Source organism: Mandrillus leucophaeus, unplaced genomic scaffold, assembly GCF_000951045.1.
Source record: "Mandrillus leucophaeus isolate KB7577 unplaced genomic scaffold, Mleu.le_1.0 Scaffold38, whole genome shotgun sequence".
NCBI lineage: Eukaryota > Metazoa > Chordata > Mammalia > Primates > Cercopithecidae > Mandrillus > Mandrillus leucophaeus.
In genome coordinates, this window is record NW_012104031.1 from 4,023,502 (window position 1) to 4,047,081 (window position 23,580).

A 23,580-nucleotide genomic window follows, 5' to 3' on the forward strand; every position below is an offset into this window, starting at 1 on the left:
AAGAATTAGTACCAATCTTACTCAAACTATTCTGAAAAACAGAAAAGGAAGGAATACTTCCAAACTCACCTGATGAGGCCAACATTACCTTGATACCAAATCAGACAGGGCACATCAAAAAAAGAAAACTACAGGCCAATACTAGGAAACCAAGTTCAACAACACAATAAAAAGATAATTCATCATGACCAAGTGAGATTTATCCCAGGGATGCAAGGATGGTTCAAAGATACACAAATCATTCAGTATGATATATCATATTGACAGAATGAAAGATAAGAACCCTATGATCATTTCAATTGATGCTGAAATAGCATTTGATAAAATTCAACATCCTTTCATGATAAAAACCCTCAAAAAACTGGGTAAAAAAGGAACATACTTCAACACATTAAAAGCCATATATGACAAACCCACAGCTATTATCATACTGAATGGGGAAAAACAGAAAGCCTTTCCTCTAAGATCTGAAACAAGACAAGGATGTCCACTTTCAACCACTGTTATTCAACATAATGCTGAAGTCCTACTTAGAGCAATCAGACAAGAGAAAGTAATAGGTTGGGCACAGTGGCTCACGCCTGTAATTCTAGCATTTCGGAAGGCAGAGGTGGGAAAATGTCTTGAGTCCAGGAGTTTGAGACCAGCTTGGGAAACACAGTGAGACCCCATCTCTATTAAAAAAAAAAAAAAAAAAGAAAGAAAAGAAAGAAAAGAGAGAGAGAGAGAGTAATACATGACATCCAAATTGGAAAGGAAGAAGTCAAATTACCCTTGTTTGCAGATATACAATGTTATATCTGGAAAAACCTAAAGACTCCACCAAAAAAACTATTAGAACTGAAAAATTCAATAAAGTTGCAGAATTTAAAATCAACATACAAAAGTCAGTAGCATTTTTATTTGCCAAGAGTGAACAATCTGAAAAAGAAATCAAGAAAGTAAACCCATTTGCAATAGTTACAAATAAAACAAAATATCTAGGAATTAATCAAAGAACTAAAAGATCTTTACAATGAAAACTATAAAACATGGGTGTAAGAAATTAAATAGCACACAAAGATATTCCATATTCATGGACTGGAAGAATCAATATTGTTAAAACGTCCATACTACCCAAAGCAATCTACAGATTCAATGTAATCCCTATCAAAATACCAATGTTATTCTTCACAGAAACAGAAAAAACAATCCTAAAATTCATATGGAACTACAAAAGACCCAGAATAGCAAAGCCACCCTAAGCAAAAAGAACAAAACTGGAATAACATTACCTGACTTCAAATTATACCACAAAGCTATTATAACCAAAACAGCATAGTTCTGACATAAAAACAGACACACAGACCAATAGAACAGAGTAGAGAACTCGGAAATAAATCCATACATCTACAGTGAACTCATTTTTGACAAAGGTGCCAAGAACATACATTGGAGAAAAGACAGTCTCTAAATACACACAAATATAAAAGCTCCTTCCTTTGGATATTCAAAATAATAGGAAGTCAAACTGAAATCTAAATTTTGATAAGATTTCACCTGGTCTAATCTTAACAAGGGATAATTATAGCCTTAGTCTTCAAGTACATTTGAACCTCCCAAATGCGGTACATTCTATTTTTAATACTTCCTCGAGTAGGAGAAAATGACCCATTCTTGCTTGGTCACATTTTCCAAGGTTTCTCTTAATGCTGGCAATCAAAAAGTTTTTCTTAGCTTCTATCTTAAATATCTTTTATGTCAATTCACAATGTTCTCTCAACTTCTCTCTAAGGAAATTACAGAACACCTAGTCACTATTCTTCTACCATATCATCACATACTATTCATTTCTTTTTCTGGTATTCTTCTCAAAGTAATCAAAAGTTTATATCCTAGCTCTATTTCTTTGAGCCTTGTGTCATACTGCTCCCTTTCTTTGCTGCCAGAGAAGTCAACATAGACTACCCATAACAAAACAAAAGATCCTTCTCTGTGCTTCACAGGTTCTCCATTACAAAATGGTGAAATAATGCCTAACAATTGTCTCTATCACAAGACAAACAGAAAAAAGATATGCCTAAATCCATAACGGCATAAGTGTCTATGCTAAATAATCATAAATAATTGAGTCACCAAAAACTGACTGCTCAGAGGCAAAAGACAGAACAATAATTTAAAGATATATTTTCAGGCTGGGCACAGTGGCTCAGCCCTGTAATCCCAGCACTTTGAGAGGCCGAGGTAGATGGATCATGAGGTCAGGAGATCAAGACCATCCTGGCTAATATGGTGAAACCCCGTCTCTACTAAAAAGACAAAAAAATTAGCCGGGCATGGTGACACACGCCTGTAGTCCCAGCTACTCGGGAGGCTGAGGCAGGAGAATCGCTTGAACCCAGGAGGAGGAGGTTGCAGTGAGCCGAGATGGTGTCACTGCACTCCAGGTTGGGTGACAGAGCAAAGCTCCATCTCAAAAAAAAAAGATAAATTTTCATAAATGTATTTGAAATTGGGAAAAGCACTTTATGCCCATTCCTTTATCTTGTACCTCAAAGCAGAGCCCCACAAATGAAATCAGTAACTCAACATACCTCCTCTTCTCCCTGGCTTCCACAGAGGAATCTGTTCCAGTAATGGAGAGTACAGGAGTAGCTGTAACCCCATTGGCAGTGCTAGGCAGAGGGCGATTGGTGATCACACAGAGCGGGGTGCTAGAAGAGACATTGTCTGCTGTTTTCTCTGCTGTCGAGTCAGCCTGGGATTTATGAGGAGTCCTGAAATAAAAAAAGATACAAGCAGAAAGGAAATGGTTAGGCATGCTATACAACAAAGCACTGGCACAGAGACAGAAGGATTAAAGAGCGGTTCATCTAGGAAATCTTGCTCTGATGTTGTTTGTTGGATTTTTAATTTTGCGCTCTTACAGTTTGGAATAGTATAATTACACGTTCAGTCTGACATCCTTTGCCTGAGGAGTTACATTTTATGAGACTTGTATGTGTATGTGTGTGCCTGAGATTTCGTTTTAACAAAAATCATTAGCTATGGCACAAGGCAAGATAGTGACATATGCAAGAGTGTTTTAAATGACTCCCCAGTAACATCTGGTCTCCACACATGCACACAGAGACAGGGCCTCTCTACACAAGAAAAAGACATTAAAGTCACTTACGATATTAGTCTCTACCTGTTCCTTAATTCTTGGCAGTGGGAGTCTTTGTGGTAGTCCTCAGCCTAGATTTGATGACCATCTTCTTGGATTATCCAGAGACAACTGATACTACAGCTCAGTGTGCTTAGTTCTCCCTCACCTAGTTCAGTAACTGCTCTCTCTTTCCATTTAACCAAATGCCTGTCTATATTCATAACTGCAGAAGTGAGAAATTGAAACAAAAACCAAACCAGATTCTATAAGTATCCTTAACTACAGACTTTTCAACAGCAAGCTGTATAATTAAACTCATTTACATGAAAACAAGATCTTTGTTTCTTAACAAAGAGTTGAGAGCAACCATTGGCTCTCCACCCAAAAAGCTATCATTTGTGATGTCACAGCTGTTGCTGGGGTAACAGAGGTCCACAACTGATACAGAGATGGAGAAAGCAATGAAAAGCACAAATATTAAAAATCTATTTTTTTCACCTACTCACAATTATTAGCAGAAATGTTCACAGGTAGCTCTAAGCTTACTTCCAAATAATCACATTACAAGCTTGAAAAAATAATAAAAATATAAAAATATAAATATGGTACCTAGATAAAACATAAAAGCAGACTATTTTAAAAGATAGAAGTAATATCTAAAAAACACATGCTAATTCTCCAGAAGCAATTAATGACTACAAAAAAGTGAAATTTTATAGTTATTTTTTAACAAAAAAAGAAAAGGCAAAAAATTCCTCAGACTTACAAGATAAGAATCTATAGGAAGTACTAATAAAATTAGCTAGACACACAGCTATAAAAAATTACACTTAACCAAACCTTACTTGAAGTTCTTTTTAGGTTAATAACATGTTTTGGTCTCACTGTAATTTCTTATGCTGTTGAAATGCCAAGGATTTTATTTTATTAAATTACATAATAGGACTTTTACTATTATTTTGAAATGCAGTGTAATTTTACAAGTAGATTGTTAGAATAAGCACAGCCCTAGAGCAGAGATCAGAGGATATGCAATGGGGTAGAATAAACGTGGGCTTTGGAAACACAACATTTGCTTAAATGTAGACTCTCTGATCTCTTCTTCATTGACAAAATAGAGATAGTGGCACCTTAAAATACAGGGTTCTTCTAATGATTAAATAAAATAATGTCTGCAGGACACCTAAAATAGTACCCAGAATAAAATACAAACTCAGCAGAAACAAACAGTGACAAAATAGATAAGAGCTTTGAAATGTAAAAATCTGGGTTCAAATCCCACCTCAGTTTCTCACTGGCTGTGTGACCTTGGGCAGATGATTAACCTTTCGGTCCGAGTTTCCTCATCTATAAAATAATACTTTATATAATAGGGGGCTCATTATAAGAGAATAGATGATATATGTATGCATGAGACAGCTAGTTGTCTAACCCATATCCATTGTCCCTTTCTTCTTTATGAACTGAATCCCTATATTATTGATGGCAGCAATATACCTAGTTAAAGTACACACTTCTCAAAGTCTCCTGGCCACTAGAGGTACGCAGTAAGACATATGCAGACAACTAGTACTTCTGGGAAAACTCTCAGTTCAGAGGCATTCTTTCTTTGTCTGCTTCCTTCTTTCCTCCTTCTTCTTCTGTAGAGTACAGCCATGATAGCTAGAGCTACAGCAGTTATTCTGGACCACGAAGCCACCCATGGAAATGGCAGCCATGATGCAAGAACTGTGGAGAAGAGAGAACCTGGATCCTTTAATGACTGTGGAGCTAGTGAGCCAGCTTTGCATATTTCTGGACTTTCTTAAGTGCAAGAAAAAAAAACTTTATCTTATTTAAGCCACTACTACTTAGATTTATTGTTACATGTAAGCAAACTAAATACCAATATAATACCTAACCAAATGCCTGTCACATAATGGGGTCCAACAAATTGCAGTTGTAATTATTTTCTCTCAGTTGCAGCTCTTCATAGTTATAGTAATAGCAATATAGTATTATTATATAATATGTAATATTATATATGTAAAATATAGTAATATGGCCAGGCACAGGGGCTCACGCCTGTAATCCTAGCACTTTGGGAGGCCAAGGCAGGCGGATCATGAGATCAGGAGATCAAGATCATCCTCATTCTGGTTAACATGGTGAAACTCCATCTCTACTAAAAATACAAAAAATTAGCCGGGTGTGGTGGCATGCACCTGTAGTTCCAGCTACTCGGGAGGTTGAAGCAGAAGAATAGCTCAAGCCTGGGAGGTGAAGGTTGCAGTGAGCTAAAATTGCACCACTGCACTCCAGCTTGAGTGACAGAGCGATACTCCATCTCACAAAAAAAAAAAAAAATACATATATATATAGTAATATAATATAATAATAATAACCTCTCTATGTTTGTTTCTTCATCTATGGTGATAATAGTTAACATGTCTATGCAAATGGATTATTATAAGGACCTAATAAATTTACCCGTAATTACACAGTATTATTATTAATAATCCATCATAAACCCTTACCTCCTGGCTGAATTAATGATCACCACTTATTTTAGGGAAAGAAATCTAGTAAACTGACAAATATCAATCAAGCACCATCACTGGCGTTCCTGCACCAACACCATCATTAAGATTTTTTTCATTTTCTTTGTCAGTTGTAGACACAGACCCAAAAAAAGAGACCCTTTCCCACCACACATAAAGGATTAAAAGCCACAGTTAAAATTACAGCTAAAGTCCTAATGTACTTTCACAATAACATTCTACCATGCTATCCCTTAGCTGAACTAGAAACCAAGAAGATACTGCCCCCCAGAACACAGTTTAGACAAACACAAATCTGTCCCTTTTCACAATGTTTCCAGCAAAATACTCTCGTTGGCTGGGAGTTTTCAGAAGGCTATCACAGGCTTTTGGAAAATGAGTTAGCGTTCTTTCTGCTTTGGGTTTGCATGCCATTTAAAAGACTAAATACAAGAGATTCCTATTATAATTACTGGAAAATTAATAGAAGTAAAATATGAAAATATTTTCAATATTTAATTTAGCACAATAGTATGACCCTTAAATTGTAATCACAACTGGTAAGGTTGTTGAGAGATGAAATCAGTCATATTAAGCTGATGTCCAAACACCAAGTACAATTATACATACCCTTTGATTATTCAATATGCAACTGTTGACTGGTTAATACAAGTCAAAGCAAAAGCATCTTCATTAAATTCAGACATTTTCTCAGGAATTCTAACTTGCTTTTATAGTGACAAAGTCTCTTTGGTTCAAATTTCATATTTGTTTTCAGAGCCATTAACTTTGATGAATGCAACTCAAATGGCTCCAAGAAGCCTTACCTGCCATGATGTACAGATGCAGTAGTGTTTGCACTGATTGGTGCAGGGCAAGAAGAGGCAGGTTGCCACTGGCTGCCCCGAGAGGTAGATGAACCAATGGTAATGGGTGAGGTAGCAGGAGATGAATTGCGATTGGCTGAAATGTAGGGACTTGTGGGGTCACTACTTCTACCAAATGAAGCACTGCAAAACAGCACACAGTCACTTTCTTCAGGACATGCTGCTCACCCACCATTTCCCAGCACCACCTTCCCACCCAGATTGTGCACTTGAAATGAATATAGACCAAAGAAAGGGTATGACAACTGGGAAGTGAAGTGATCAACTCCAGTTAGAGCTGAGTCACTGGCAGCAAGCAGGCAATCATCCAAAAGAATGAAGGAATCATCACTCTTTGAAGGATGGTCTTTTTGGTCAATCATCCAAAAGAGTGAAGGAACGTGGAGGAAGAGAGATGATACTGAATGAGGGAAAGCAGGAAAGTAGAATATATGATAAGAGGAGAGGCTAAGAAAGGGAATAATAGGAAATAGGATAATTTTATTAGAAGAAAATAATTCCCAACAAACCCAATGCAAATAATCATGCAACCCCAAATGTCTACCTGATACAGAATTAGCACTGCAAAAGCAAAAGTAAGACCAGAGAATTTGGAGAGGTTGTGGAGCAGAGATTTAAAATTTAAAAGTGGAAAACGGTAAAGAAGCTCTGTGAAAAAAAGTGACTTTGAGAACTGCAGTTATTCAGCCTAAAGCAAAATTGCCTCTGGGAGGATTTAAAGTTTTAAGTCTAGAAAGTAATACTGTATGAGCAATAAAGGGCAACTTTTATTTGTTTCAATTGAAGACAGGTAAGAACCATCTCAATTGCAGGAAAAAATTATTTGGGTTCAAATTTCAAAAATACTTCTTGACTATAATAGAAATGAGACACTTGAGGAGATAACCAAAAAAAAAAGCTATAAAGCCTTCCTTGGAAAAGAGGTATTTTAATATGGGCTATATGAAAGGAATTTCTGCCTATACACAAGAGATGAACTAGAAAATGGAATGTATATGAAGGTTTGGCATAGCTGGGAAATGACAAATTTCTCCTTACACTTGCTCTTTTAAATGGTGATGGCATAAGATTCTTTCCTTTTAAAAATCATAAGATCGGCTTTTATAAAATCAAAAAATGCTTTAGGGTTACAGGAGAAGAGTTTTGGAAATTCAAGATATGAAGCAAGTTGTACATCTTTTCCTCAAAAAGTGCTCACATCATTAAGCATGCTTTTGATCCTAAATAGAGGCAGCCTGTCCCTTCACTGTTTACCATAACTTTGCCAAACTACATCTATCAAACCAAATGCCTCTCAACTCATTTGCTGATTATTTGGATCACAAAAATCAACAACCTCACCGCAGAATAACTCCATGCCTGGAAATTAAATGGCAGCTTTCTCCCTTCCCTTGATCTAGAACATTATTTTCTCAGAAAAGTTTTCTTGATCTTGGATTCAACTATAAGGAATAATAATGCATCCAGGAAGACCAAGGCCTTAGCCATTAAGACAAATAGGTGATAGCCTCATAGAGCAAGAAACACCTCTTTTGTGTAATAAAGCATCAGTGAGTCCATCAAACTTTCATACTTCCCAAGTTGAGCCCTTTCTTATAGAATGTATCTACAGAACTGAAGAACATTAAAAGGCAACAATGACTGTTTTCTAGCTATTTCCCATGTTTCAACAATAACTAGTTGACAAGTTTTTCTGTCAAGTGGAAATAAGTGTTGATTACAAAGAGTTAATGTGCTCATCTAGTCTATGGCCAGGGCCTGTTTCTAAGGTGGCCAACCAATCATCTAAAAAAACCCAGTGATGAAGGCTATGGTATGAGGAGATAGTGGGAGGGGTTAAGTGGAAGTGAAGAAAGAATTCAAAGTAAGCAATAAAAAACAGATTCTTCCACATTAGCAGCAAAGTTCAAATTAAAATATTAAGTATTTTTGTAGCTTAATGGCTCTGGCAAAGGTGCTTGGTTTGCTGGCTAGTATGTGGCAAAGAAAATAATTGCAGAAAGGGAATACAGATGAGAAAAGAAGGAAACCCATGTACCTTCTCTGCACCAAACTTGCGAGTTTCACATCTTGATGGATCTGAGGGCCATTAAAGTCATAAGAAAAAAAACAACTCAAGTCCCTAAATTAATAGGCTTCAGTATGAAACTTCTTTAATGCAATAGAAAACTGTCCCCATTTCCCATCCCTCCCCACTTTATAGTATCCCTCCCTTTCTCCCCCCAAAAATAGCACATGGGATGAGAACTACTCTGTTTCAGAATAAGGAGAACCAGCTACTGGACAAGGATAACTTAAATTCAGTCTTGCCCAGACATTACTGAAAGCCACTTCTGACTGAAAATTTTAATAGAATGGAGAGGATGAAGTATGAAGCCAGTAGTGAGAATCTGAAATTAGCTTACTTTAATTCAATTATTAAGAGAATAAATTAATTTTAATTTTAAATTATTCAAGATGTTAATTCTAAGAAACCTGAAAGTAATTCATTTTGATTCATTTCTGTGGTGTTAATCAGACATAAAAAGGCATGCAATCCTTACCCATATTCCCATGGCTAGAGTGAAAGGAACATCTCCCACCCCCTTTGAGCCTGGTACCTTTTCAAGTAGGTTGATACATAGGTGGAGGGGGCAATTGTCTGTGGGGTTTCATTTCCCTTTGCTTCATCCCTCCATAGCTGCCGGGTATAGGAGCCACTCCTCACTAGATTAACAGCTGATTCTCTGTAGAAGCATGAAAGGAAAACAAAACACTGATTCCTACCACCAGTTTTTGTCCATGACACAAAGCAAACAGAGAGAGAAGAGACAAACAGGCAAACTATAACATGGCTAATAGACACATTCTTCAGGTGATTCTGTTTTATGTACCTGTTTTCTGTACAGAAGAGAAGTATTACTGCCTGCTTTCTTTTATCAACTTTGAACCAATTAATTTCAACAGGTACCAAATTCCTCATGTCAAAGGTCTCTAACTCTTTTGTAATAAGAAGTCACTTTTGATCCTCACTTAAAAACTGCTTTGCGGCTGGGCATAGTGACTCACATCTATAATTCCAGCACTTTGGGAAGCCAAGGCAGGCAGATCACTTGAGGTCAGGAGTTCAAGACCAGCCTGGCCAACATGGCGAAACCCCATCTCTACTAAAAATACAAAAAAATTAGCCGGGCATGGTGGCACATGCCTATACTCGAGAGGCTGAGGCATAAGAATCGCTTGAACCCAGGAGGCAGAGGCTACAATAAACCAAGATCGTGCCACTGCACTCCAGCCTGGGCGACAGAGTGAGACTCTGTCTCAAAAAAAAAAAAAAAAAAAAAGAAAAAAGTGTGTTGCAATCAGTCTTAGTAGTAGGTGGCTTTTAAGTTAAGCAGAGAAGGAAATGATGGGGGAAGATGAAGAAGTTACTGAGAAAAAAAGGTTATTACAGAAGGGGAAGGGGAAGGGGAAGGAAGACTTGCTGGAAGCCTCTTTAGCATTATAAATGAAAAGGTATCCAGGAAAGTGCTGTACTAGGATTTTTGATCCACAATTGATAACTCAGGGTCTTTGCTGCAAAACCTATGGGTTTCCATGCTTCACAAGATTCTCTAGCACAATCCTTCTCAAACTTTAATGTGTATTAATATTTGAATCACCTAGGGAATTTCATTAGAATGCAGATTCTAATTCAGTAGATCTGGAGTAGGGCCTGAGATTCTGGAGTCCTAACATGAACCCGGGCCAGGAGCAGTGGCTCACACCTACAATCCCAGTGCTTTGGAAGGGCAAGTCAGGAGGACCACTCGAGGCCTGGAGTTTGAGACCACCCTGGGAAACATAGCAAAACCCTGCTTCTATTAAAAAAAATTTTTTTTTAAATAAAAATAAAATGTACCCAGGTGATGCCAATGCTGCTAAAGTTTGAGATCACATTTTGCCCAGAGATGCAGCAATACTTCAAAATCCCTATATTTAACTAATTAGGAAGACTTTAATTTTACCTTCTGACAAATTAGAAGTTGGTCAATTTAATTAAATAACATTATTTTAGTGTTCACTATGTGTTAGGCACTGTGCTAGGAACTAGGGGTCCTTGAGAAACCAGACAGACACAGACCCTACCTTTACAAAGCCTGCTGGTGGGCTAAAACTAATGCATGTGTGGAAAAATCAGGGAAGACTTCCTAAAGAAGGTAATGTCTAAGCTGGAGTTAGAATTTGAAGAATAAAGAACTAGCAAAGCAAGGATATAAGAGTTGAGAGGTGTTCTAAGCAGAAGGAACAAACAATTCATAATGTGGTAAGGAAATGAGGGAAAAATGCAGAAGAGTAATGCCCAGGAGATGACTATGTCCAGCAGACCTAAGAGGACGAGGACCATCTTTTGGCTGGTTTTAGGATTACCTGTTCTCCTTTTCTTCAATATCACTTGTGCTGTTGAGCTTCCGGGGTGCTAGTGAACTAATATAGCTTTTGTTTTCTCTCTCCTGTAAAATAAAAAGAAGTAAAGCACAAGAAAGGTACAATACTGGCACACTGTAAAACATTTTGAGTAAAAAAGCAGAACTTAATATACCTATATAATCTTATTTCTGGATCCAACACTAATTCTATTTTGAGTGGTATTTACAAAAGGTTAGCTTTCAAAAGCTTACTCCTAACTTTCTTCTATTAAAAAACAGTATGAAGGGAAATAATTCTCATGGGAAAGTCAGGATGAGCAAATAAAGAAAACAGCAGCACAAATTACACAAAGCAGCACCTCTGCCAAGAGAGGAGGAGAGCCTTTGAAAAGCCACAAACAGAAAGCTCCACTCTAATATTCTTGATGAAATAAGATTTATGTAGTCCCCAGTAGTCCCCAGTACATCTTTTCCTTGAAATACAGCTTCCTTAGGAATATGTACAATAGTATGCTGCAGAGTTAATCCAACCAATATGCCTCATCTCTTTGAGTAGTCTCCAGAGGTATAAAGCAAGAGGACTGTGATTAAAAGGAAGATGTGACCCCAGAGAAAAGCACTAAGAGAGTCCTATAAAATCTGGAACTAAAGAGTGAAGAAAATAAAAATTTACTAATCTTGAATGAATATACAAACTATTTGTGAAGTTAGCCTAACCATATTAATGAATGAATGACAAGTTAAAAATTATTTTTCCAAGTACTAATTTGCCTGAGCTTAATTTGGATTCAAAGCCCAGAGAACCTCTTAGGCCATACTGAATTTTTTTTTTTTTTTTTGCAGGGTAGGAGGCTTTATTTCACTGTGGCGGGAAAGCAGCCTAGACAGCGTGGGGCAGGCAAGGCAGCAGGGGCTGCCCCCAAGCCTGTTGAGGAGAAGTTGAGGCCAGCCCCAGCGGAGACCTAGCCCAGCGGGAGATGGGGAGTTGGGGGGAAACTGGGTCTGAAGGAATGAGGGCCCCCTTGCTCTGAGCATTCCTCCTAGAGGGCCTCAGTCCCTCCTACTGGCTGGGCTGCACAACCCCCAATCCTTGCTGCCTCCAACTCGGAGGAGGCGGCTGGACCAGGGAGGGCAGTGGACAGGGAGCCTGGGGGAGTTAGGGAGCGCAAGGCAGGGTCCATGGTGTGCAGACGGGGTGGTGGCCACCTGGGCGGTCAGTTCCTGGCAGGAATTACCACAGAAAGTGCCACACCCTCCCAAGCAACAGCAGTCGCCCCAAACAGCCACTTCCATGGGCTGGACCAGGCACCCTTGCTGGGGCACGGCTGGGGTTGCCCAGCATTTTCTAGTACAGAGCGGTCTCCGTGCTCCGCTGTGCTGCGTGCTTCTTCACCAGCTTCGAGAGCTCTGCGTGGATAGTCTTGTTGGAAGGTTCCAGCTTCAGGACCGCCCTCAGGATAGGGATGGCCTGCTGGGGCAGTATCTTGCCCTTGTGGAAGACAGCCTTGATGTTGTCCAGATGGTGCTCCAACGAGGTTGCAGGAGCGCAGGGCTGCACAGTAGTGGTTGAGCTTCACCTGTGAGGCCACCAGGTTGTTCAGACACCTCACCCTCAACTGCAGGAGCTGCTTCTCCTCCTCAAACGTCATGTCCACTTTGGCGCTGGAGGTGACGGTCTTGATGGCAAGGTCATAGGAGTTGGTGGCCAGGACGAAGTCCGCCCACTGGTAGTGGGCACTGCTGCACTCCCACTTCCGGTTGGCCAAGGCCACGCGCTCCTGCCCTATGAGCATCTCCAGGTCAGGCCAGTCCACGGCCATCTTCGGGGTCACCCCCAGGCATAGGGCCGCGTGCGGGGGATGTATGGGCTCCTGTCCTGGGGGCTGTAGCAGTACATGCAGTCAGCAGTGACCATGGCTGCCTCCCCCACGTCCATGAGTTAAACACTGAGATCCAGGGCCTGGATGACCTCACAGACGCTCAGGGTGAACACTAGCTCCGGCTCCTCCTGCACCCACATGCCATTCTCTCGTGATGTCTGCAAATGCATGGTGACCACCTGGCCCTTGACTGGGCAGCTCAAACCCGGTGGCCCTGGGACAAGCGCCTTCTTCCTCAACAGCTGATTATGTCTGGCCACTCTTCTGGGGTCGGGGACGGGGCAGGCTCAGGCTCCATGGCAGTGAGGAACTCTCGGGCCAAGGTCCCGGGCTGTTCAGTCTCTTCCACCAGGGGCTGTCCCATGTCCTCCAGCAGTGGCAGCTCTCTAAGGTCATCTTCCTCCTCCTCTCCCTCCTTGCCCTCTGCATTCTCGACCCCATCCAGCACCTCGAAGTCCTCGAGCAGTGGGACCCTGGCAGGAGGCGGGGGCAGAGGGCTCAGAGGGTTCAACACACGATGCCATGCTGCTGAGGGGATAGGAATTGGCTCTCTGGCTCCAGGACCCCTGCCTGCGGTCCTGTGCCCCCCTCCGCCATATTGAAATTTTTATGTTTCTGATCTATTTTTTGCTTTAGGTAAGGGGGCAAGGAAGACTGAACGAACTAAAAGGAAAAGCTATTTTTAAAGTTTTTTTTTTGGCCAAGTAAATAATAGCAAGCAAATAGCTACTTGATTAAACTATCAGTGTGCCTGTCTCCCTTTAAAGGCTTTGCATTTCCAAAATCAACTTAAGGACTAGAAAATATTTTCATTTGTTCCTAAGATTGAATTTTCATGGAAAAAAAAACTGCATTGGAATTCCCCCATACCCTCCCAAACTGCACCTTATCTTTGTTGTCTAGTAGAGCAGAAATCCGAGGGCTTGAAGAGGAACGGTAGATGGAAGAGCCTCGGTCCCTTAGAGGTTCCCTGGAATTGGCCACCTCACTCAGCATGTTGTGGCTGCCAGTTTTTCTCAGTCCCAATCTCCATGAAGAAGGAGATTCATCTTTGGGCTCTTCTGGCTTGTTAAAAAGGCCAGAAGAGAACTACGAGAGAAGCAAAAGAAATGAAAAATAAAGGCTCTGATGATTCTTTTTCAGCCTATTTGCCTTTTCCACACTTAACTAAGTTCAGCGAGGCAACATAAGGTAGCTAAGAACAAATACAGGGCAGTCTTTCTGCCAATGTTCCCTCCCTCACCCGGCAAACACTAATAACCTCTCCAGGATCTTTCTTCCTAAGTCAAAAATAGCCTCGGATTCTTCACATAGTGCTCCTACCTGACAGAGTTGTTATGAGAAATTAAACACCATTTGCTATCCTTGTGCAATTAATACTGACCTGGAACACCAGGAGATTATATTCGAGTAATGTATCTTCTTCTAACTCACTGTGGAACTGAAAATAAGATACTTTACTTCTCTAGGTCTCAACATGCTCACCTGTAAAATGACGATAATGAGCTTAATCCCTTATAATATGTGGAGACTGGAAAAAATGAGACCAGCTAATTTATCTTTTATTTTTATTTTTTTGAAGTAGGGTCTCACTCTGTCGCCCAGGCTGGAGTGCAGTGGCCTAATCAGAACTCACTGCAGCCTTGACCCCCTGGGCTCAAGCGATCCTCCCACCTCAGCCCACCAAGTAGCTGGGACTACCAGCATATACCAACATGCCTGGTTAATTTTCTCTAAATTTTAATAGAAACAAGTTCTCCCTATGTTGCCCAGGCTGGTCTCGAAGTCCTAAACTCGAGCAATCCTCACACCTCAGCCTCTCAAAGTGCTGTGATTACAGGCATGAGCCCATGTCCAGCCAGGAACAGGCTAATTTATAAATACATTTTAAGGTACTATGATAAAGTGATTTAAGTTAACATTGATAAAAATTCTAGAAGCCACTCCACTTAAATTCTGCTAATTTCAAGGAAATTTATTTGATCTAGAGTAGCAGTTTAGACAGCTTTAGATTTCACTGAGCAGCCCCCCCAAAAAAAAACCAAAAAAAAACCCCATAAAACTAGAGGTCAAAGGGTTGCTATCTTTTTATCTTTTAAATTTAATTTTGCCAAAAGAAAACAACATTCTGAAAGATGTTTTCTTTTTGAACTCATCATCACCACCATTTCATTAAAAATGAAATGTTAATATCAAAAAAGAAAGCTTTATGGAAAGCTTACATTGTCCTTAATTATCTCATTTTGCCATAAACTAGGGAAACATCATAGATCAGCATTAGGCCAAGGACCAGTTTGGGGTACAACTAGTCTTTGGAACACAAGCCAACAGACCCTTCCTGAGGTCCAAGACCTTTTCAAGAAGACTTAGGCCTTTCTTCCAATATGAGGCTACCTTTACTGCCTGATACGGTGAAAATAAATAAAACTATTAATCACTAATCTCCAACTCACATAAGATTTTCTCTTTTCATCAGTCATCTGAATGTACACATGTATGTACTCCTTCCAGCTGTAGGGGTTCAATAATGTCAGCTTTTTACAAGCTACTCTGATTCTAAGGGGGAAAATGCCTTCCCCAGCATCATTTTAGCAAAGTAGAATAAGTATCTGTGTGTGTGTGTGTGTGTGTGTGTGTGTGTGTGGTGGTGGTGGTGGTGGTGGTGCTGTTGTTGTTGTTGTTTTTGAGACAGGGTCTCACTCTGTTGCCCACGCTGGAATGCAATGGCACAATCACAGCTCACTACAGCCTTAACCTCCCGGGCTCAAGTGATCCTCCCACCTCAGCCTCCCAGTCCCAAGTTGCTGGGACTACAGGTGTATGCCACCATGCCTGGCTAATTGCTTTATTGTTTTTAAAGATGGGGTTTTCCCATGTTGCCCAAGCTGGTCTCAAACTCCTGGGTTCAAGTGATTTGCCCACCTTGGTCTCCCAAAGTGCTGAGATTATAAGTGTGAGCCACTGCACCTGTCTAATTTAGTATTTTTCTATTGAAAAAAGTAGGAAGTCTAGGCATCCTTAGAAGCAGTGGCAGTATATGAGGTACACCTAAATGACTGAATTAATGAGTGAGACTACATTTATTGGAAACCTCTTTAATTATTCACAAGGATGCTTCTAGGGATAAATAAGTAGCCAGGCCTTTGTTCTCTCATTTCCACAAGAATACCACAAGCCTATCTTTCCAATTCATGAAGTGCTAAGAAGATCATTAAGTTCATACCTATATAACCACAGAGCTTTTTCAACAGCTTCACTCCAAACAACTCAAATCAATTCTTAACCTCAAAACAACTTTTATACTTTGTAGAGCAGGGTCATCATTCAACTCAGTCTCACTGACTAGAAGCCTACAGATTCTCAGAGGCCTGCACAAAGTTACAGGAGGACGTGCCTCTGGTATTTCAACAAGTTATTTCTACATCTGCCCTCTACTCATCATAAGGTATAAAGACTTTACTCATGAAAGTCTTAAAGGAGAAACATAAAAAGAAGAATAATCACCAAAACAATGAATACTGGATGCTAGGTATCTTCTAGCCCAGTCCACACTTTACATGTAGGCATCTTAACTTCAGATACAAAGAAAAGAGGCAAATGACAAAATCTCTTTGGCCTCGGACTACTCTATCTTATGTTATCTTAACACATGGTAGCCAAATTTGTTTGGTAATGACCTTATAGATTTTGGGCGGCAATGTTATGGGTTGAATGTTTGTGTCCTCCCAAAATTCATATATTGAAGCACTAATTCCCAGTGTGACTATATTTGGAGATAAGGGTCTGTGAGGAGTGATGAAGGTCAAATGAGGTTAATAGGGTGGGGCCCTAATCCGATAGGGCTGGTTACCTTACAAGAAGAGAAAGAGATACCAGAGCTCCTTCTCTCTGCCATGTTAGGACATAGCGAGAAGGTGGTTATATTCATGTCAGAAAGAGGGCCCTCACCAGGAACTGAATTGGCTGGTACCTTGATCTGAGACTTCCCAGCCTCCAGAACTGTGAGAAATAAATTTCTGTTGTTTAAGCCACCCAGCCTGTGTTTTTTGTTATAGGAGCCGATTACGACAGGCAAAAATGTATTTTTTATTATTTTGCAAGAATGTACCTTCAAGGCCTTTCTGGATGTGTGCTACTGCAGTAGGGTAAAATCTAATTCCCAAATTAAGCAAAAAGTACTCACCCTCCTAGCAGAAGAGGCAGAGAAGGTATTCTGAGCTGGTGCTGGTATCTGCTCCGTGATGCTACTCTTGCTTTCGGAGTTGGAATGGTTGACAAAGGTTTCCGGCTTTTTACCTGTTATTTAAGACAAGAGAATTAACAACTACTAGTATAAAAATCTTATCTTTGTGTCTATGTCCTTTTCTGCTAATAGAAAAGATTTGCCCATTATCAAAACAGATTATTAAGGCCTTGTAATGCTTGGATGTAAACTAACATAAGATCTCTTGCAACTGTTGGCAGAAGAAAATAAACTCCACGTTATTCCCATCTTGGTAGGCTCCAACTCCAACTTTCAGATAAAAACTGAAAACTATCTCCACGTTATTATATCATATATAAAATCCATATATAATCTGTCCTTTGGGGATCTCATCCTTTTCTACAGTTTTACCCTTCACTTCTTATGCAGATAATTTCCACCTGGGTCCCTACTACTCTGAGGAGTCCCAGATCAAAGTCCAGATCTTAGGCACGCCACTTGCCAGTTATGAAACCTAACTCACCTAACCTCCTACAGTGTCAATTTCCCATTCTAAAAAGTAGTGATAATAACATATACCTCAGAGTGTGGCTGTGAAGATTAAAGAAAAATGTTTAAGTGTGGTGCAAAGTAAAAAGCACTATACAAATGTAAAGTTTTATTGTAATTCCCTGAACTAGATATAATGTTTCTGACTAGTGAATACCATTGACTACACTTACATCTCTCATGTGACATGTATTTTATTCATGTATACACCTTTCTATTCCCTGACTAGATATATTCAACAAAAAACATTTAATGAATGTGAATGCCTGTTACGTACCAGGCATTGAGCTGAGATCTGGGAGTTCAACAATGAACCCAGAGTTCCCAGCCAAAATGATGAGTGCTACAGCAGAGTTAAGTAGGCAGTGCTAGAGGGACATAAACAGAGAACAATCATGGGGTAGAAGAACAGTGAGGTGGCCCATTTCCTTTCAGCTTCCTATACCAGAAAAACCTAAAGAAAGACTTTTTCAACCTGCTAGATCCTATAGTTTTCTACAGAAATCACTCAATGAGCATTAATGGCCTGAAATGAATTTAGGCTTAAATGGTACAAATGTTCAGGAGCAGGAAAGCTCAGGGCATGTTTGAGGAAATTAAGCAGTCCAACTTGGCCAAAATGTGTCCTTATCTATGTACAGCATTGGAAAGGTCAGCTGGAGCTAGATTATGAAAAGTCCTGAAGGCCAGACTATGGGGCTTGGGGTTTATTTACTCTGTAGGCAAAGATAGAGTGAGGGAGGTGGTCATAGATTTAAACAGAGGTGTAGCATAATCAAAAGGGTACTGTGGGTGTTTATGCCAATAGCAATGTGAAGACGGGCTACAGAGAATAAGAGATCTAAGGCAAGGGTACAAATCACAAAGCAATGACAGTCATTCAGGCAGCTCCCTCCCATTTTTCTCATACCTTAGCAACTAACAAAAGTAATCGAGAATAGAGCAAGTTCAGATATTTGTTCCAAATATTTGAAGCCTAGAACATGTAAGTACTCAATAAATAATAAAATATCAAAAAGATGCACATTTATAAATTCTTATAGGTACTACAATAACATTTCCAGAGCATACTGTGCATGATAAATAATAGAAGTTCAAGTCTCAATGAATAAAAGGTCAACTCCTATATTGTAAACTTAGCTGGTGCCTTTCTTCTCTGTAGAACTGGATGGTTCTCTGACTTCCTTTTGGTGACTGACATTCAGTGAGCCTCAGAGACTAAGACATGAAGAAGGGTAGTATTCTCCCATCATGGAGAGAAATCATATCAGCAAAGCCACACCTCATGAGGAGCTGGTGCCCAGACAACTGAGTAAGTTAAATTATATATATATTATAGGTAGGACAACCATGGCAGAGTTCAGAGGAAAACACAGACTCCATTGTAAACATAATGTGTGACTCTTTCCCCTCTAGCAGAAACATTTCATCTTAATATGGCAGTGAATGTGGGGCATAGGTACACTATTCTTTTCTCAGTGTTTGCCTGACTATAAATCAAAACTTGTGGATTATTTTCTAGCTTGTTGGTCTGACCATGTTCAACAGCTCACTCACTGTTGGGGTTCCTGTCTTGTCAAACAATAAACTTAAGCTCTAGGGCCAGGTGCGGTGGCTCATGTCTGTAATCCTAGCACTTCGGGAGGCCGAGGCAGGCGGATCACTTGAGGTCGGGAGTTTGAGACCAGCCTGGCCAACACAGTGAAACCCTGTCTCTACTAAAAATACTAAAATTAGCTAGGCATGATGGTGCACACCTGTAGTCCCAGCTACTGGGAGGCTGAGGCATGAGAATCACTTAAGTCTGGGAGGCAGAGGTTGCAGTAAGCTGAGATCATACCACTGTACCCCAGCCTGGGCAATAAAGCGAGACTCTGTCCCAAAAAAAAAAAAAAAAAGAGGAAGCCCTACATGAGGTATATATTATCAATAATAGCCATAAAGGTAAATATGATTTTCTTCCTTCCTTACTCCCCAACTCACGAGAGGGAAAAAAAGATTTTAGGATTCTGTTTAGGAAATCAGGCAAACCTGAGAATTAAATGCAAGTATTCACCAGTTGGTTTGACCCTAAGAGCTTCTGAAAGATCTCATCTTCTCTGCCTCTCAGCATACTGACTTTTGGATTTTGGTTTCTATGCCATCTACCAACCCAGGGTAAGGAGAATTGGATTCCTCACATAAGAATTATTATTTTTTTCTTTTTAAATTTTTTTGTAGAGACAGGGTCTTGCTATGTTGCCCAAGCTGGTCTAGAACTCCTGGCTTCAAGCAAGCCACCCTGTTTGGCCTCCCAAAGTGCTGACGCACTGTACCCAGCATGCACCTAAGAATTCTTTGTGCACCTTATCCTATGGCTACACAGGAATTGGTAGATATAGTCTAACATAGCTCACAGTTTTTATATAAGGGGGTCACCGGCAATTTGATATCTTATCCTTGAAAACTAAACTTCAAGCTCTTTTTGGACTCCTGTGAGGCCTGGCTAGCTCTCTGACAACGAGTAATCTCCTTACACTATGGAGACAGAGGGTCTTTACTATGAACATCTTTGCATTACCTGCCTCCTTCTCAGTTTCTGACTCAGAAGCTTCATCTTCACCTTCCTCCTCCTCTGAGCTGGAGCTACTAGATTCTTTGTTCTCTTCCTCCATTTCTTGGGACTTAGGTGTCTCCTCCTCATAAAGCATCTTCTCTTTGCTAAATTAAAGATGACAACTTGAGTGTAACTCAGAAGTGATAATCAGGTATAATAAAGGCAACAAGTCTATAAACCTGTATGTGGAAGCAATAACAGAAACACATTCAAATTCTTCTTTACATCTGTGTGTTCTTCCAAACTCTTCATTTTTGCAGACTAAGATTTAGTATTTTACTACAGAGTATGGCTCAAGGAAATCTGGCCTGTTTAACACACAGAAAAAAGGAGAGCTATGAATTTTGATGACGGTGGATAAATATTCAAAAAAATAATTTAACAAACGTTTACTGAGTACTTATTACATGCCAGGAATCACGGTAGGCACTGGTATAGTCATAAACAAAATAGACATTGTCTCCTTGTCTCTGAGTTCACGAAACTTACAGTAAGCAGAGGCAGAAGTTGAGACTAAGAATGCCTAAGCCAGGATTTTTAAATGCTGAAATGCTGCACACAGTCTAAATTAATTCTGAAGTTTAAAACACAGTCAACCTTCCTAAGTGTCTCCCTCACATATCAATGCCGCTCTCTTGTTCCACATACTTTCCCACAAGTTTATAGATCATGTGGCTAAATACAAACACAGAGTTTCTTCACTTTATAAATTCTGAAGTTAAGTATGTCACTGACACAGAGCAAAGCTCATCCCACTACTCAAGCCTAAATGTCTTACTTCTTAAAGAACCCACTCTGCATCTTGCTGTTCAGGTCTGACTCAATGAGTTTATTCCGTGTCTCCTTTTCACTTCGAAGCTGGAAACGGAGAAAACAGAGAGAAAAGGGAAGAAGTTGACTATTGGTGAAAAATCAGCAGTATTGAAAACCAAAATGATACTGTCATCTTGAAGAAAATAGGACCAACACCAAAGAGGTAGTGGGGAACCCGAGAAAAAGAGAAACATATCAGTTGGGTCTCCTTAGATGACAGAACTCATCCAAGGTAGAAGAGAAAAGCCATGGTGTTAAGAACTTCAATAAAACTGCTCCTATCAAATATCCAAACCCAATCTTCAAAAAAAAGTCTAGATTCTGAAGGATAAAAAGCCAAAAGGAACCTGAAAGAATTCTTTATGATTCATATACTGAAATAAGTTGGCAATATTTCTAAACAAAACACAGGTACCAAATGGGAAATAAGCCCTTAGAGAAAATGGTCTGCTATTTAGATGCATGCTCTAGATGAAATGTATTTATATCCCTGGAACTCAAAGTTATGCAGAGGGCAAAGATAAGTACCATTCCCACTGGTGTAGAAATATTATTTCATGAATAATACTACTGATGTTCAAAAACCTTACCATGCTAGGTAGAGAATACACAGAACTCTCTATTTTTGCAACTTCTGTGTGAGTCTAAACTTATTCCAGAAAAAGTTTTTAAAATTACAAGAACTGCTGGGTGCGGTGGCTCACACCTGTAATCCCAGCACTTTGTGGGGCTGAGGCAGGCGGATCACAAGGTCAGGAGATCAAGACCATCCTGACTAACACGGTGAAACCCCATTTCTACTAAAAATACAAAAAATTAGCCGGGCGTGGTGGCGGGCACCTGTAGTCCCAGCTACTAGGGAGGCTGAGGCAGGAGAATGGCGTGAACCCGGAAGGCGGAGCTTGCAGTGAGCCGAGACTGTGCGCTGCACTCCAGCCTGGCCGACAGAGTGAGACTCCGTCTCAAAATAAATAAAATAAAAGTAAAAAATAAAATTACAAGAACTTAACTGTGCAAAATATACAACTTATAATTAGGAAGGCTGTTGCCGCTAAATAACAGCATTGACACTGTATTTGAAAATCTTGGTTTCAGTGATCCTGACTGCTCAACAAAGAGAACAAAACGAACTTTAAGTTGTGTTTGTCTGAGCTTTATGTATGTGACTTTTCCACTGAGCCTTAAAATAACCAGAATCTTCACTTTACCATACCAGACATAATGCTGAACACAACAGAGGTTAGGTATGATCTGTCCCATCATTGTATAGTTCTTTGATTCAGAACTGCTGTTTTCCACATGTGTCTTAAACTTTAGTTTACATTACCTGAGAGACAGCATGTGCAAAAGAAAAAACAAAAACAAAAAACGTCATTGATTTTTTTGGCCCTAATGTCCCACCCTAATGTCATTGATCTTTATTCTCCCAACTCAAATTATTCATCTGCTTTACGAGTAAAAAATATGGCTTATTCACTCTTCATCTGTATATTGGGTGAGTTTTCCATCCTGCAGTCTGAACACAAATACCATACTTATGTAGTTCTCCTGTATAGCACTAATTAAGCCAAAGGCATGCATGACCAGACAATAAAAGATTCAAAATGAGGAGCAGAGAAAGGAGGACTGAATTCTGGATGTTTCATAAAACTGGAGTAAGTATGAATCACTGATCAAATACTCTCTATATGAAATGACAGTTTTAGTATTGTGTGTATTTCCTTATTTTTTAAGAAATAAATATATTCTTCTCCGTAATCAATGTGTTTAAATAAAGATAGTCTTTTAGTCAATAAGAAAGAGAAAAGCTACGAGGTGTCCTCCACTCTGGTACTTTCTATTTGGAAAAACATATGATTTGAACATATCACATTCATTTTCTAGAAATCAAGGGTATTAGTTTTTTGTGGCTGTTTTTAACTTTTAGCTCCTCGAAGGCTATCTTATAATGAGCAAAAATCCTGAGCAATAATGGTTTCTGGGATATATTCTTCTAACAGACTGTTTATAGTTCCTGAAGGGAACAATTAACATCTCTGGAATGCAGATATGTCCATTTCAACTCTCAGCAGACATAACTGAAACAAGCAATTGAGATACTCGGTGTGAACTGCAAACTATTATAAAAGTTTCAAAAGCACCAATCAGAGACTCACCACATTCTGCTTCTTCTGGAGCATCTCCAAATGCTCCACGAGACCCTCATCAGCCACATCAAATGGTGTCTGGCCCTAGCAGAGAAAAGGAGCACCATGACTGATAGAAAACAGAAGCAGCAATCACATGACTTTATTAGGGAACTATTCAATAGTCACGTTTTGCCTTTGACTCCAATACTAGCTGCTTTTCAAACTAATCTACCATACATTATGATAACACCTTCATCTATCACACAGGACACATAACAAGAAACACCAAATCCTTTAAATATAGAGTTTGTACAACAGTATTGCAGAAATCACACCATTTCTAATCCTTATTGCCACCTGGCAAATAATCAAGTGAAATCCCTACTTGTATCTGTTCTAAAATGGTCTTAATTGCTATGATAAATTCCATAAAGAGCTCTTCAAAACTTCAGAGGGAGGTTCAGGGCACATGTTCAATAAAGATTAAA

At 39.7% G+C, this 23,580-nt stretch overlaps 1 protein-coding gene and 1 pseudogene across 4 annotated transcripts in view; both read right to left on the reverse strand.

Annotated features, from left to right (window-relative positions):
- PPP1R12B (protein phosphatase 1, regulatory subunit 12B) overlaps positions 1–23,580 on the reverse strand; it is a 231,359-nt gene that overhangs the window by 126,672 nt on the left and 81,107 nt on the right. For 2 of the 3 annotated variants that reach the window (XM_011990518.1, XM_011990517.1), the window contains exons 6-13: positions 23,120–23,194; positions 20,929–21,008; positions 20,115–20,254; positions 16,985–17,097; positions 13,687–13,890; positions 10,923–11,005; positions 9,134–9,259; positions 2,574–2,756 (exon numbers count right to left, since the gene is read on the reverse strand). In XM_011990518.1, coding sequence (XP_011845908.1) covers positions 2,574–2,756; positions 9,134–9,259; positions 10,923–11,005; positions 13,687–13,890; positions 16,985–17,097; positions 20,115–20,254; positions 20,929–21,008; positions 23,120–23,194 — 1,004 coding nt within the window. Of the gene's footprint in view, positions 1–2,573; positions 2,757–9,133; positions 9,260–10,922; positions 11,006–13,473; positions 13,891–16,984; positions 17,098–20,114; positions 20,255–20,928; positions 21,009–23,119; positions 23,195–23,580 lie in introns of those variants that run through there. The other variant, XM_011990519.1, reaches the window with a different exon arrangement.
- Positions 11,753–13,387, reverse strand: LOC105547101 (annotated as a pseudogene). The gene has a single exon (XR_001007182.1). The product of XR_001007182.1 is annotated as a peptidyl-prolyl cis-trans isomerase FKBP8 pseudogene (transcript).